The 14426-nt window shown below is 41.9% G+C and overlaps 1 protein-coding gene across 2 annotated transcripts in view; it reads right to left on the bottom strand.

The window, feature by feature from the left end:
- Positions 1 to 14426, bottom strand: part of ATF7 (activating transcription factor 7) — a 104809-nt gene that overhangs the window by 27374 nt on the left and 63009 nt on the right. For both annotated transcript variants that reach the window (XM_021708690.1, XM_008050267.2), the window contains exon 3: positions 3278 to 3374. In XM_021708690.1, coding sequence (XP_021564365.1) covers positions 3278 to 3374 — 97 coding nt within the window. The remainder of the gene's footprint in view (positions 1 to 3277; positions 3375 to 14426) is intronic.

The raw sequence follows: 14426 nt of genomic DNA, 5'->3' as shown, positions 1-14426 counted from the left end.
GGCTGGACAACAGAGTGAGACTCCAACTCAAAAAAAAAAAAAAAATTAAACAAAACCTCTTCTGAATCAGTGTTTGGAAAAGTTACTACTACCTCCCAAAATAGTTTTAAAAGGTTCTCTGCAGCTTTGGTTGACTAACGATAAAGCCACTGTCCTTCATCCCTGGGTGAGTAAAGGTAATATCATTCTTTATGCTTAGAGAGTACTTTAGTAAGGGCACACACAAAATCACAACTCAAGTGAAACAGGAGAGGGCAGCTAAGGGCACAGCTATGGCAAGAGGGACTTTTAGACTTCTGATCTGAGACTCAAACAAACTTCTCCTGCACGCCACTGTTCACACTCATTTTTGGTTTTTATATTTTAAAGGCTTCCCTGTGCTAAAACCTAATTCCTCACTTTCCAGGTGGCCTCTAATTTTCAAACAGCTCTGGTTCCTGAACAAACAGCCTGAAAATATATAAGAAAACCTTGAGCCTGCTCTGATGATTCCTAAGAAATCAACAAGTTTTTACTAGAATACTGTCTATATGTTTTGGTGCTACATGCATACATTTGTGTGTATATTTGGGGGAGGGAATTTAGGAGTATTGCCCAAATATAAGACATGGCTCTTGCCCCAGAGAATTAAGGGAATGTTTTCTAGCTGAGGAAATAAAACTAATATGCATAAGGAAGCATTGCAGTGTACAAAAACAAGTGTCTTATGTGGTGAGGAATAACATTGTTATAGAAATTAAATAAAGATACATAATGACAGAGTAGTTAGGAAAGATTTTAAAAAGTGAGACTTTAGCTGGGCCTTAGAGAATGGCTTTGGATGGTAGAGAGAAAGAAAATTTGGAGGCTAAGAAAATTTAGAGGAGTAAAGCAGGTGAAGGCAAAGAGAGAGGCAGGGAATGAGCACCATGTATAACTGAAGGAGAAAAGGGAATGTAAAAGTCAAAAGAGAATCATATTAGGTATATCAGTTGTATATAAAAACTTGGGTGGATACCATGGTGGTAGGTTACAGAGAACCTGAAAACCCAGATACACATAGCCTTAAGTGGTAAAAGAAAACAGGAAGACTGACAGATTTTGACTAGAAAAGTAGAATTTAGGAGAGACTGGATTTTCAGTAGTATGCAAGATGGATGTGAATGAGAGACTAGTCAAGGAGGGCAGCTGGGAGACTTTGGGGGAATCCAAGCGTCATGAGGGTAGTAGCAGAAGAACAGGAAGGAACATAACAGAGATAATTGAAGAAAGAATTAAACAGCTTAAGATTTTGAGAATACTGATATTAGGAGAACAGCCGGGCTTGGTGGCTCAGCCTGTAATACCGTGCCTTGGGAGCTGAGGTGAATGAATTGCTTGAGCCCGCGGGTTCGAGACCCGCCTGGGCAACTTGACGAGCCCTCATCTCTACAATTAATCAAAAATCAGCCGGGCATGTAGTGCACGCCTGTAGTTCCAGCCACTTGGAAGGCTGAGGCGGAAGGATCACCAGAGTCCAGCAGGTCGAGGCTGTGGTGGCCGGGAGTGGCCACTGCACTCCAGTCTGGGTGACAGAGTGAGACTCCAACTCAAAAACAAACAAACAAACAAAAACAAACAAACAAACAAAGGAGAATAAGCTGGTTTAGAGGACAAGGAGGTAAGTTTGGTCACTGGCATGAAGATTTGAATGATAGTGAAGTAAAAGTGTTCAATAAGGGGTTGGAATATATATGACACAACTGGTCTTAATTGGAGACATGAGAATTACCAGCCTATGTAGGACAGCTGAAGTCATGGAATGGGGTGAGTATTCTAGAACTGCATGCAAAGAGTAACAAGAAAACACTTTTTCTACTTGGGAGTGTCCTGTAGCTTTCTTGGTATTCATATTGTTTGTATTAATCATTTATATATGTCTGCAAATATGAAAAATTTTCAGGTATATGTGTCCTGACTTCACTAAGTATGTTTTACCCACATATATATTTACACCCTACCCATTAGTCCCTAAGAAATCCCCCATCCCCAGGTTTTCTCTAAAATTGTTGATGACAGTGGTCCCATTCATGTCCTTTTCCACGTATTACATCTCTCAAGCTCCTAGCAAAGTAGCCAGTGCACACTGTAGATATTCAGTAAATATCTGTTGAATTCGGCTGGGCATGGTAGAGACAGAGAGAGAGAGACAGAGAGAGAGAGAGAGAGAGAGAGAGAGAGAGAGAGAGAAGACTCACCTCCCCAAGGTATGGGAAGGAGCCAAGCTTAAGAAAACGTGGCCTGGCCATAGCTCAAAGAGCACATGGCCATCCATAGCTTAGGAAGGCAATGGCCTTTTTCTTTTTTAATAGTAATATTTGTTGAATGAATAAGGACTAGGAGCTCTGTAAGGGCAAGTTCCTTTCATCATATATAGAAGTATAAGATTCTGTCTCTCCTCTTTCCTCCACATCAAGGGTAGCATTTTGGTTAGTTGTACTTAGAGAAACTGTGTCTTACCTGAATTATTAACTAATATAATAGCCACCACTAACTACTCTATTGATAAAATATTGAGTTAAGCTTGTTTAGCTTGAGCTAAATAAGAATTACTCATGGTAGTAAAAGAAAAAGCCTACTTTGCTTTGAATGTCTGTCTAGCTGAACATGGCATCACAGAGCTGCTGCACGGTTTGAGAGCAGTTGTTAAGAATGCTCCCTTGAGAATGGCACACGTAAGCAAGACAATATCTAAAACAACTGGTGAGAGGTTCCAGGTCACCCAATTTGGCTTAGAAAAGTCCCATTGACTAAATATCTTGTTTGAGCTTTGGAAATGTGCCCTCAATGGTGTCTGGGTTCACAAGGGAAGCTGAATTTACGAACTGACAATCTGCCTGCTGGAGGAAAACTGACACCCAGTGGAAGAGAAGCAGCCAGCTAGGTCGGCTTTTTTGCCTTCTTTTGTTCACCCCTTCACTCTGGGTAGGGGAAAATGTCAAAGGCGTCCTTTGTCTGTAAATCTTCCAAAGTCTTAATAAATAGAAGGCAAGAAGGGAGTAGACTGAAAAAAGCTAAGACAAAACCTCAACACACCTACCCTCAAAAACCACAGGACACAATCTTGATATTAAAAACAGAGTGGAGGGCACAATAGAAACTTGGGAGCTTTTAGTGTTCCTTTTTCCTGATTAAATGCATATCACATAAGGGCTCTTAATGGGAGAAGGGGAGTACAGCTCCCAGTACATCTGGTCCCTGGTATTAATCTTAACTGTCTGCTGATATCAAGGCACGTGGCTTTTGGGACAGCAAATACCTGCAATGATGACTGAGTCAGTTCGGGCTGGGCCAAATTTCAATGTCATCTCATGCTTGTGTTTATGAACTGCCAGGTGGTCCTCGTTTGTAAATCTCTGAAACGAAACAGAAATGGAGATGTGAAGAAAAAAAAAACAAAACCATTTCAGTGCCCTTCGAAAATGTCCTACAAAACATCCTGCAATGAGGTTGGTCCTTGGAAAGAGGGACTGGAGAGGGAGAAAAAAATAGGAAGTGATGGAAAAGGAGAAGAGATGGAGGGGGAAAAAGCACTAGAAGGCAGGGGGGAGAGGCGAGGAGAGGGAGAAGACAAGACCATAAAACCAACTGCTCTGTAATATCAGGTCCAAACAAGAGAAGTGGACAGATTGTTGGAGAAGTGGGGTCCACGCAGGAGGCTTCAAATGAAAAAAAATTAAGGCAAACTTGTAGTGAACAAGGGGAACACAATTTTTAATAATAATAATAAAAGAGAAGGGAAAAGCTGGGCACTCGGTCATCATGAAAATAGGAGATTCAGAATGAAGCTCTCCATGGTGGGGCTGAATTATACTATTTTACGAGGGGGGCTAACAGGGAGATAAATTATGCAGGATTAGGAGAACCATTTAACTTCCTGGCCTCTACAGTGCTGCAGCAGGCGCCTGCGTGGCTATTTGGCTTGGAGTTTTAATGAGCCAGGACGGAGCTGTAGAGGACCAAGGCCCAATGGCCAGCAATAATGGCACATACCAGCCCCATCGGCCAAATGCTGTCTCCCCTCACAGGGCAGCCCTCCTGGGCTCCATGAGCCATAAAAGGGCCAGTACCATGCTGTTGGCTGTATAATGGTAGAATAAAAATGCAAGCAAAAAAATATTTTTTAAGAGTAGGGAGGAGTCTGTAGGCAGGATGAGGGAAGAGAACAAGAGATGGTACGGAGCTTTTATTTGGTTAGGCGAAAGGACAATGAAGAAAAGTGGGCTGGCTAAGTCTACCCTGTTTATGACTAAGTAAGTACAGGGTTACTGAACAATAATTTATGCCCCTACCCCTTCTTTAAAAGGGGGAGGTGAAAGGAACAGATGAACAACAGTAATTCAAAAGAATAATACTCTCAAAAGTCCCTTTGAGGCTGCTGGCCATGTTCTTCATTAAAACATGCCTGCAACCCAGTCACAGCCTAGATGCTGCAGTTTTCCACAGCTCCTTCACTGTGAGTCTCTGAAACATGGTTATTTGTCTTTTTGGTTCTAAAAATAGTAACTGCTTCATTCCCTCTTTTTACTTTCTTCATCAGATGCATGCTCCCCACCAAATGCCACAGCGCCTTTAGCCTTCTCCACAGCTCTCTAACTGCCAAACCCAGTATATAGGAGTTGGCCCCATCCTAGCTCCTACCCTGTCAGAAATGCACAACCAAACTGTTTCTGCTACTTTATTTTATCTGAAAGTAGCTTTTCCCCAAATTCACAACTAAAGCCAGTTTACTATCTAAAATCCTTCCAGGCAAGGCATATGGGCCTAAAGGGTAGAGGAAATTTTCTTTTCTTTTCTTTCTTTTTTTTTTTTTTGAGTTGGAGTCTCACTCTGTCGCCCAGACTGGAGTGCAGTGGCCGCTCCCGGCCACCACAGCCTCGACCTGCTGGACTCCGACGATCCTTCCGCCTCAGCCTTCAGAGTAGCTGGAATTACAGGCATGTGCTACTATGCCTGGCTGATTTTTTGATTTATTGTAGAGATGAGGTATCGCTGCCTAGGCGGGTCTCGAACCCTCAGGCTCAGGCAATCCACTCACCTTAACCTCCCAAAGGCGCGGGATTACAGGCTGAGCCACCAAGCCCGGCTGGAACTTTCAATTAAAAGTATGAAGACCCAAGAAGTAAACAGTCAAAAGAAGATTGACTTAGTGGTTTCTGATGGATCTAGGACAAAACTGAATAAAGTGTGAGAAAATTTAGCCAAGAACTTTAGTTTTCTCTATTGTTGGTAAACCCAGACACCAACTTTTTCAGTTATAGGTTTTTCCCGAGGAAAAAACAGAGGATGCAGGGGGAAGGGGAGAATAGTTTATTAACCATGGGTATGATACTTGTAGATTAAACAAGTCACTGCAGAGTGCCTGGGACTACGAGGCATTTAGTAAAAGAAAAAGAACAGAACCTAGTCTAAAATGCAGGAGAAAAATATAATTTTAAGGGAATATGAAACATAGTAGATTAACCAGGGTTGTAAACTTTCAAAATATATTCGTACTGTTAATAACAATATTTGTCAAAAATATGTTTATATGTACTTAAAGGAAACTTTAGGTAGGTAGCTTGAAAAATTTTGCACCAGCCGGGCTCAGTGGCTCAGCCTATAATCCCAGCACTTTGGGAGGCCGAGGTGAGTAGATTGCCTGAGCCCGCGGGTTCGAGACATGCTTGGGCAACTTGATGAGACCTCATCTCTACAATAAATCAAAAATTAGCCAGGTGTGGTAGTACGTGCCTGTAGTTCCAGCTACTTGGAAGGCTGATGTGGAAGGATCACCAGAGCCCAGCAGGTTGAAACTGCAGTGGCCGGGAGCGGCCACTGTACTCCAGTCTGGGTGACAGAGTGAGACTCTAACTCAAAAAAAAAAAAAAAAGAAAGAAAGAAAAAAGAAAAATTTTGCACCATGTTCTAGCATTTAGAAGAATTTTTTTTTTTTTTTCTAGTCGGAGTCTCACTCTGTCACCCAGGCTGAAGTGCAGTGGTACAATCACAGTTCACTGCAGCCTCAAGCTCCTGGGCTCAGGCGATCCTTCTGCCTCAGCTTTACAAGTAACTGGGACTACAGGCGCATACCACCATGCCTGGCTGTTTTTTATTTTTTGGTAGAGACAAAGTCTTGCTATGTTGTCCAGGGTGGTCTTGAATTGAGCTCAAGTAGTCCTCTTGCCTTGGTCTCCCAAATTGCTGGGATTACAGGTGTGAGCCACTGTGACCAACCTAGAAGAATGACTTTCGAGCAAGAAGTCTTCTTCTACTTATCAGAAATCTAGTTTGCTAAAAAATGAGTAGGGAAAAATATTTATTATTTTTTTGAGTAGGAATCTCACTCTGTCGCCCATGCTGGAGTGCAGTGGTATGCTCACGGCCACTGCAGCCTCGTCCTGTTGGGCTCAGGCAGTCCTTCCACCTCAGCCTTCCAAGTAGCTGGAACTACAGGCAAGCATTACCACGCCCGGCTTATTTTTTGATTTATTGTAGAGACAAGGTCTTACCAGGTTGCGTGGGCTGTTCTCAAACCCCTGGGCTCAGGCAATCCTCTCACCGTTGCCTCTCAAAGTGCTGAGGTTATAGACTGAGCCACAGTGCCCGGTCAAGAGAAAGATTTTAAAACCTCCATCAGGTTTCACTCTGATTACGACTGTTCAGTATTTTAAAAGGCAACTCCCCCATTCTGCTACAACTCTGCTGCACAGTCCTAACTTGTCCTATTTATCCTCTAGTCTTTGTTCCTCTTTGCTGCCTAAACTCCCCCATCCCCCTCCACACCACCTTTGAGCTATTTGTTTTTCCAAGTTAAAAGCTGGGGCCTGAAGAGAACTGAAGGTGGCTGAAACAATCTCCCAGCCAGCAGCATCTCCTGTCTGTATTTGCATTTGATAAATGCGAATACAGTCAGGAAAAATATTACATCTTTACTTTTACTGAATTCTAGCTGAAGTTGAGTATTATTAGTAGAAAAGCACATATATTACGTCAAATATTTTTTCATATATTTTTGATAGCCATATCACGGTATCATAAGTTTCCTTTGTAAGTCTATGTATTTTAGTTTATGAATTTAAAACCATTACTATGAGAAAGGGTCCACAGGCTTCACCAAACTGCCAAAGGGAGTCCATGACACGAAAACAAAAAACAAAAAACAAAAAACAAAAAATCAAGACTTCCTGACTATGCAACACACTGCACTTCAGAGGAGAAATCAAAAGGGCAGAATTTTAAGCAGGGCACTGGCCTCGTCCTGGCTCCAGTCATCTCTCCCTGCTATTTCTTTTTCTTTTTTTTTTTTTGAGTAGAAGTCTCACTGTTGCCCAGGCTGGTGAGCAGTGGCATGCTCATGGCCACCACAGCCTCTACCTGCCGGGCTCAGGCGATTCTTCTGCCTCAGCCTTCTAAATAGCTGGAACCACAGGCGCACACCACCATACCTGGCTAATTTTTTTGATTTATTGTAGAGATGAAGTCTTGCCATGTTGCCCAGGCTAGTCTCAAACCCCTGGATTCAGGCAATCCTCTCGCCTCCACCTCCCAAAGTGCTGGGATTACAGCCATGAGCCACCATGCCCGGCCCCTGCTGTTTCTAATACAATTTTTGTATGTCTTGGGTAGGAGAATAAAAGTTTACTTAAGCTTTTTGTCAAAGTGATTGTCAATCTGGTTACTGTTTAGAATATTCCCTTTTTTTGAGTCAGAGTCTCACTCTGTCATTCCTGGCTACAGCAAAGTAGCACAATGAAGGCTTACTGCAGCCTCAACCTCCTGGGCTCAGGCAATCCTTCCAACTCATCCTCCTAAGTAGCTAGGACTACAGATGCACACCACCATGCCTGGTTAATCTTTAAAATTGTTTATAGAGACAAGGTCTTGCTATATTAACCAGGCTGGTCTCAACTCCTAGGCTCAGGCAAAACTCTCACCTTAGCCTTCCAAAAGTGCTGGGATTACCGATGTAAACCACCATACTCAGCTTGAATATTCCTTATATTGTCTCTCATTTACTAAACATTAACACTTTACAAATTTTCTCGATTAGTCTTAAACTTCATGCTTAGGAAACCATACCTTTGAAAGTAATTTATCAATTAAAATACATAAAATTATTGTTATTACTATTATTATATTTATTTATTTTGGGGTCTACTCTGTTGCCCAGGCTGGAGTACAGTGGCACAATCACAGGTCACCACAGCCTCAACCTTCTGAGCTCAACTGATCCTTCCACTTCAGCCTCCCCAGTAGATGGAACTATAGGCTATAGGCCCAGCTAATTTTTTTGTTGTTGTTGAAACGAGCTCTTGCTATGTTGCCCGGGCTGGTCTCGAACTCTTGAGCTCAAATGATCCTTCCGCCTCAGCCTCCCAAAGTGCTGGGATTATAGGCATGAGACACCGTCCAGTGTCAAATCCACCTTCTTTAAATACAGTTATACTATGTGGCAGTGGTTCTCAACCAGGGGCAGTTCTATCCCACAGGGAACATTTGGCAATGTTTGAAGACATTTTTGCCTGTCATAACTTGGGGGATGTTACTGGCCTCTAGGAGGTAGATGCCTGGGATGCCGATATCATATAATACTATAATGCAAAGGACAACCTCCAAAACAAAGAATTATACAACCCAAAATGTCAGTTTCATCTCTGTTGAGAAACCCTGCTACAGGGTAACAGGGAAAGAGAAAAAGAAATAAGAAAAAAAGTTGTTTTTCAGTTTTCCTTGCCAAACTGCCAACACATGTTTTTGGACCTGAAACTTGGAAGGAAAAAAGCACAGGCAGAAAAGTTCCAACCTCATTTTATAAAATGGCTGATGTACTACAGATCTGCAAATACTTAGGACAGGGAAATTAGGAAGATGAAGACAGAAGGCACTGTAATTGAGAGAACAGATTAAATGGAATTCTCATACATTGCCTTGTTAGTAACAAAGAGATAATACAGAAGAAGCTAATCAAAACAGTTTTGGCTACTTCTGATTTTCACTCCCTAATGAAGAAAAAAAACAGCAACAAAGATTTTCTCTTTTAAAAAATGTTATTTTAAAGATATGGGGTACAATTCAGGGTTAGGTATACAATCTGTCATTTTATAGGCCCAAACTTTGCCTGTAAAATGACTGATTGTATACCTAACTCTGAATTGTACCCCAGTTTTTTTCCTTTTTTTCTTTTTGAGTCGGAGCCTTACTCTGTCACCCAGGCTGGAAAGTAGTGGTATGTTCATGGCTATTGCAGCCTCAACCTGCTAGGCTCAGGGGAGCCTTCCATCTCAGTCTTCCAAGTAGCTGGAACTACAAGCGTGCACCACTACACCCAGCTAGTGTTTTTATTTATTGTAGAGATAAGGTCTCGCCAAGTTGCCCAGGTTAGTCTTGAAGCCCTGGCTCAGGCAATCCTCTCACCTCTGCCTCCAAAAATGCTGGAATTCCAGGTATAAGCCACTATGTCCAGCCTGGATTTTTTTAGTTTAAGAAATATAAGAAGCATAAAATGGAATGTCAGGACTATAACGAAGAATCTAAAAACTGGTATTAATTGCAGAATGGACAGGGAGAGTATAGTTTCTTATAATAATTTTCCATGGACATCTTTGGTAAAAAAAACCTTTTCCATTTCTAAGAAGTTTCACTCTCACCCATCCTTCTGTAATAGAAGAACCTGGAATCCTTCCTCTTTGCAAATCAATTAAATGAACAGAGCTAAAAGTTATGAATGATCTGAAGAACAAAGATGGTGAGAATTGTAAATAAGGAATAAATCTCAATGAATGAAGTCAAGATTTTTAATTAAAAAATTTTTTTTTTGTAGACACAGGGGTCTTACTATGTTGCCCAGGTTAGTTTTGAACTCCTGGCCTCAAGTGGTCCTCCCACAAAGGCCTCCCAAAGTGTTAGGATTACAGGCATGAGCCACTGTGCCTGGCTGATTTTTAATTTTTTATGTCTGAGGCATAACATTTAGAAAGTACAGAAATCTTAAGTATAAATCTGAATAAATTCTTATGTTTAGTATATACCTGTATAATCACCACCCAACTCAAGGTACAAAACATTTCAGATATCCCAGAAGCCTCCCTCATACTCCTTTTCTTAAGCTTTTAAATGAAATAACTATATAAAACAGTATAGTACCTGGCATAAAGCATATATTCAAGTAATTTCCTCCCCTTTATCTTTTTAAATCTCAAGGCAGCTGGGCACAGTAGCTCACGCTTGTAATCCCAGCACTTTGGGAGGCAGAGGCGAGAGGATTATCTGAGCTCAGGAGTTCAAGACCAGCCTGGGCAACACAGCAAGACCCTGTCTCTACAATAAATAAAAAAATCATGGCCCGATGCAGTGGCTCACCCCTGCAATCCCAGAACTTTGGGAGGCAGAGGCTAGAGGATTATCTGAGCCCCACAGGTTTGAGACCAGCCTGGGCAACATGGCGAGACTTCATCTCTACAATAAATCAAAAAATTAGTCAGGCATGGTGGTGCATGTCTGCCGTTCCAGCTACTTGGAAGTCTGAAACAGAAGGATCGCCTGAACCCAGTAGGTTGAGGCTGCGGTAGCCGTGAGCATGCCACGGTACTCCAGCCTAGGTGACAGAGTGAGACTCTGACTCAAAAACAAACAAACAAACAAACAAATCAGCTGGGCATGGTGGCACACACCTGTGGTTCCAGCTACTTGGAAGGCTGAGGAAGAAGGATCACCTGAGCCCAGCAGGTCGAGGCTGTGGTGGCTGTGAGTGTGCCACTGTACTCCAGCCTGGGCGACAGAGTAAGACTCCAATTCAAACAACAACAACAACAACAAAAAAAAAAACCCTCAAGACATAGAAGTATTACAGTAAAAGGGTAACTTTGCTGAGTAAGTCTAAAGTCAATGTTTAGAGATAGTTTTTTTCCCAATCTCATTTTGCCTAGTCTTGCAAAAGTATTTTGAAATAGCAGCACTGAACTGAAAAGTAGGCTCAGGGCAAATGAAAGCTAAATTTTTGTTTTTGACTCTAAGCCAGGCACAAGCATACGGGCATTAGGAATGTAATGGTTTCAAGCTAAATCCTTGGTAAAGCATTGACCAATGAAATTTCTGTGCAATACGCACTCAACTCCTAGCCAGCTTCATTCCTGAAATGTTGTTTTTGGTCATCACAGTTCCAGTTTCCATGTAGATTTGCCTCACATTTAAAAATGCTCTTAATATCTTGACCCATGATGAATTCATGTCCCTTTCCTCGCTTTAGAAGGGTAGATAGGGGAAGGAGACAATCAGAAGTCTTTAGTTATTAGGAAATGAGACCTGAATGCCTAACTATCAAGAAACAATACAAGGAATTGGAGTTTACATTTGTGATAGCTGGAAAAGTCATTTATGCTGAAGCCTAATTTCCCCTTTTCTCCAGTTTCTGGGTTTGGCAGGGCTTTAGAACAGAACAGCTTCTTTTATTACAGTATCTATACTTGGGCATATTTTTTTTTAATTTTTAATTTTTATTTATTTTTTTGAATTGGAGTCTCACTCTGTCATCCAGGCTGGAAGGCAGTGGAATGCTCCTGGCCACTGCAGCCTCGACCTGCTGGGCTCAGGTGATCCTTCCACCTCAGTCTTCCAAGTAGCTGGAACTACAGGCATGTGTCATGATGCCCGGCTAATTTTTTGATTTATTGTAGAGATGAGGTCTCACCAAGTTGCCCAGGCTGGTCTTGAACCCACAGGTTCAAGCAATTCTCTCACCTTGGACTCCCAAAGTGCTGGGATTATAGGTGTGAGCCACCGCACCCAGCCTTGGCATATTTTGATTAAAGACAATAGTATGAAAAATTCATAGAAAACCTAAGAAACTATGAATAAGCTCTAGAATATAGAGATGTTGGCATTGAGCAGGCAGTGGAAATAACTGGTCTTTCAAAAATACTATTTAATTACTTCAACTGATCACATATTATGAAAGAAGAAACTGAAAGATCTGCGACAGGCTTGGCAAGGCTTCTCACCCTCACTGTAGTGCTTCTGTTCCTAATGCCAGATATCACTTACTACAGGAAAGCAGGGAAAGGGAGAAGGGAAGGAACTATACACGTATCCACACACTTCAGAGGTAACATCACTGTCATTCCTACCTTAGCTAGCCCTAGGCTCCTGCTGGCTACTTCAAGACGCTGCTATTTACTAAGTGAGTCACACATCCTGCTTTGAATGCTTCACAGCTTTGAATGAATCATTTCCAAGCACAGGATTGTTCAACAAATAAATACAACTATAGCAGCAGTAGCTCATATGCTACGTGTGTGAGCAAGATAACTTATAGAGGAAAAATAAGAGCAGAAAAGTTTCCTCCAAAATACTGAGAGAAAATGTTCTCAAGGAAATGAAGGAAAACAAACTAAACAGGGGTAGGAAAGAGGAACCCACCAAATTGTAAATTTGTTCATCTATGGATTGAGATAAATTTGTCTATGGATTGAGGAATTTTCTGCTTGGAAAGGCTATTTACATACCCTAAAGAGAAGATTCTGACAGCTAAACAAATTATTCCATTTTCATGAAAAAGGAATTTTGAGAGCAGAGACATTACTTAATAGTTGGTGTGGCTGCCATTCTGCTGCTAAAATGTAAGCTCCTCAAGAGCAAGTATCTCTTCATTTGTTTGCTCATGGACAAATCCTAAGCACCCAGAACACCTTCTGTATATAGCAGGTGTCTAATAAATATTTGTTGAATAAATGCCAACTAGCACATCTCATTAAAGTGCTACAAAGCATCCCCAGTCTACAAAACTCTTGACCATGTGTACAATGTTGGGAGAATGTTCATCATCCAAAAAGAGTTAGTCTCTTCTTTTCTTCTTTTTTTTTTTCAGTCGGGGTTTCACCCTGATGCCCAGGTTGGAGCTACCCATAGCTTCAACCTCCTGGGCTCAAGTGATCCTTCTGATTGAGTCCCCTGAGTAGCTGGGGCCACAGGTGCATGATACCATGCCCAGCTAATTTTTTGACTTATTTGTAGAGATGAGGTCTCACTCTGTTGCCTAGGCTGGCCTTGAACTCCTGGTCTCAAGGAGTCCTCCTACCCTGGCCTTCCAAAGTGCTGTGATTATATGTGTGAACCACAGCGCCTGGCCGAGAACTGGAATCTTTTTTTTTTTTTTTTTGAGTTGAAGTCTCACTCTGTCACCCAGACTGGAATGTAGTGCCCGCTCCCAGCCACTGCAGCCTCGACCTGCTGGGCTCCGGCGATCCTTCCACCTCAGCCTTCCGAGTAGCCGGAATTACAGGTACGTGCTACCATGCCTGGATGATTTTTTGATTTATTGTAGAGATGAGGTCTCACCAAGTTGCCCAGGTGGGTCTCGAACCCACGGGCTCAGGCAATCCACTTACCTCAGTCTCCCAAGGCGCGGGATTACAGGCTGAGCCACCGAGCCCATCTTGAGAACTGGAATCTTAAACACCAATTCTTTCCTATGGAAAAGAGGCTGGGCCCAGTCAGGACCAAGAATATCCTAATGTGAGGAAATTAGATTAAGAAACAAATAGAACTTTAAAAATTATAACAACAAGCCAGGCTTGGTGGCTCAGCCTGTAATCCCGCACTTTTGGGAGGCTGAGGTGAGTGGATTGCTTGAGCCCGCGGGTTCGAGACCCGCATAGGCAACTTGGCGAGACCTCATCTCTACAATAAATCAAAAATGAGCCGGGCGTGGTAGTGCACGTCTGTAATTCCGGCTACTCGGAAGGCTGAGGCGGAAGGATCGCCGGAGCCCAGCAGGTCGAGGCTGTGGTGGCCGGGAGCGGCCACTGCACTCCAGTCTGGGCAACAGAGTGAGACTCCAACTCAAAAAATAAAAAAATAAAAAAAATAAAAAATATATATATATAACAACAGGAAAATTAAAAAATGGCAGCAAAGGGGATTTAAATCATTAGGAAGAATTTCTTGACTCTGGGAATAGGGTGGGTTTGAAATCATTCCCAAAGATTTTAAAGGAATGTAAAATGCATTACTTTTCTGGTCCTCTTGTATGTTTATGACTTTATTTTCTCCCATTCTTCTTTTGACACTTTCTGCATTCTTCTACTAACACAGTCTCTTACTGACCTGCAAAGTCTATTCGTTTTCAATTTTGTGCCTCCACACATGTCCCCATATTCCCTGACATGCTTTCCTTGCTCTTGTTTTTACAAATCCTACTTTATTTTTCAAGACCCAGCTGGAATCTAATAGTTTTCTGAAAGTTCTCTAATGACTCCAGTCTTAAATAGACTATCTTTCCTAAGCTTGCACAATACTTGAATGGTTTACATCATATAATTGAGAATTTTAGTCTACATCGTCTCAAAGTTTTATCCTTTTGAAGCAGATTGTAAACCATCAGAGGGCTAAAATCCTGTCCCCATTTATTCTTTTTTTTTTTTTTTTTTTTG

This window comes from Carlito syrichta, unplaced genomic scaffold, assembly GCF_000164805.1.
Source record: "Carlito syrichta isolate Samal-C Ts95f unplaced genomic scaffold, Tarsius_syrichta-2.0.1 Scaffold143503, whole genome shotgun sequence".
NCBI classification, from domain to species: Eukaryota; Metazoa; Chordata; class Mammalia; order Primates; family Tarsiidae; genus Carlito; species Carlito syrichta.
Note: the sequence above shows the minus strand (reverse complement) of the source record. Positions and strands in the feature narration are given on the sequence as shown.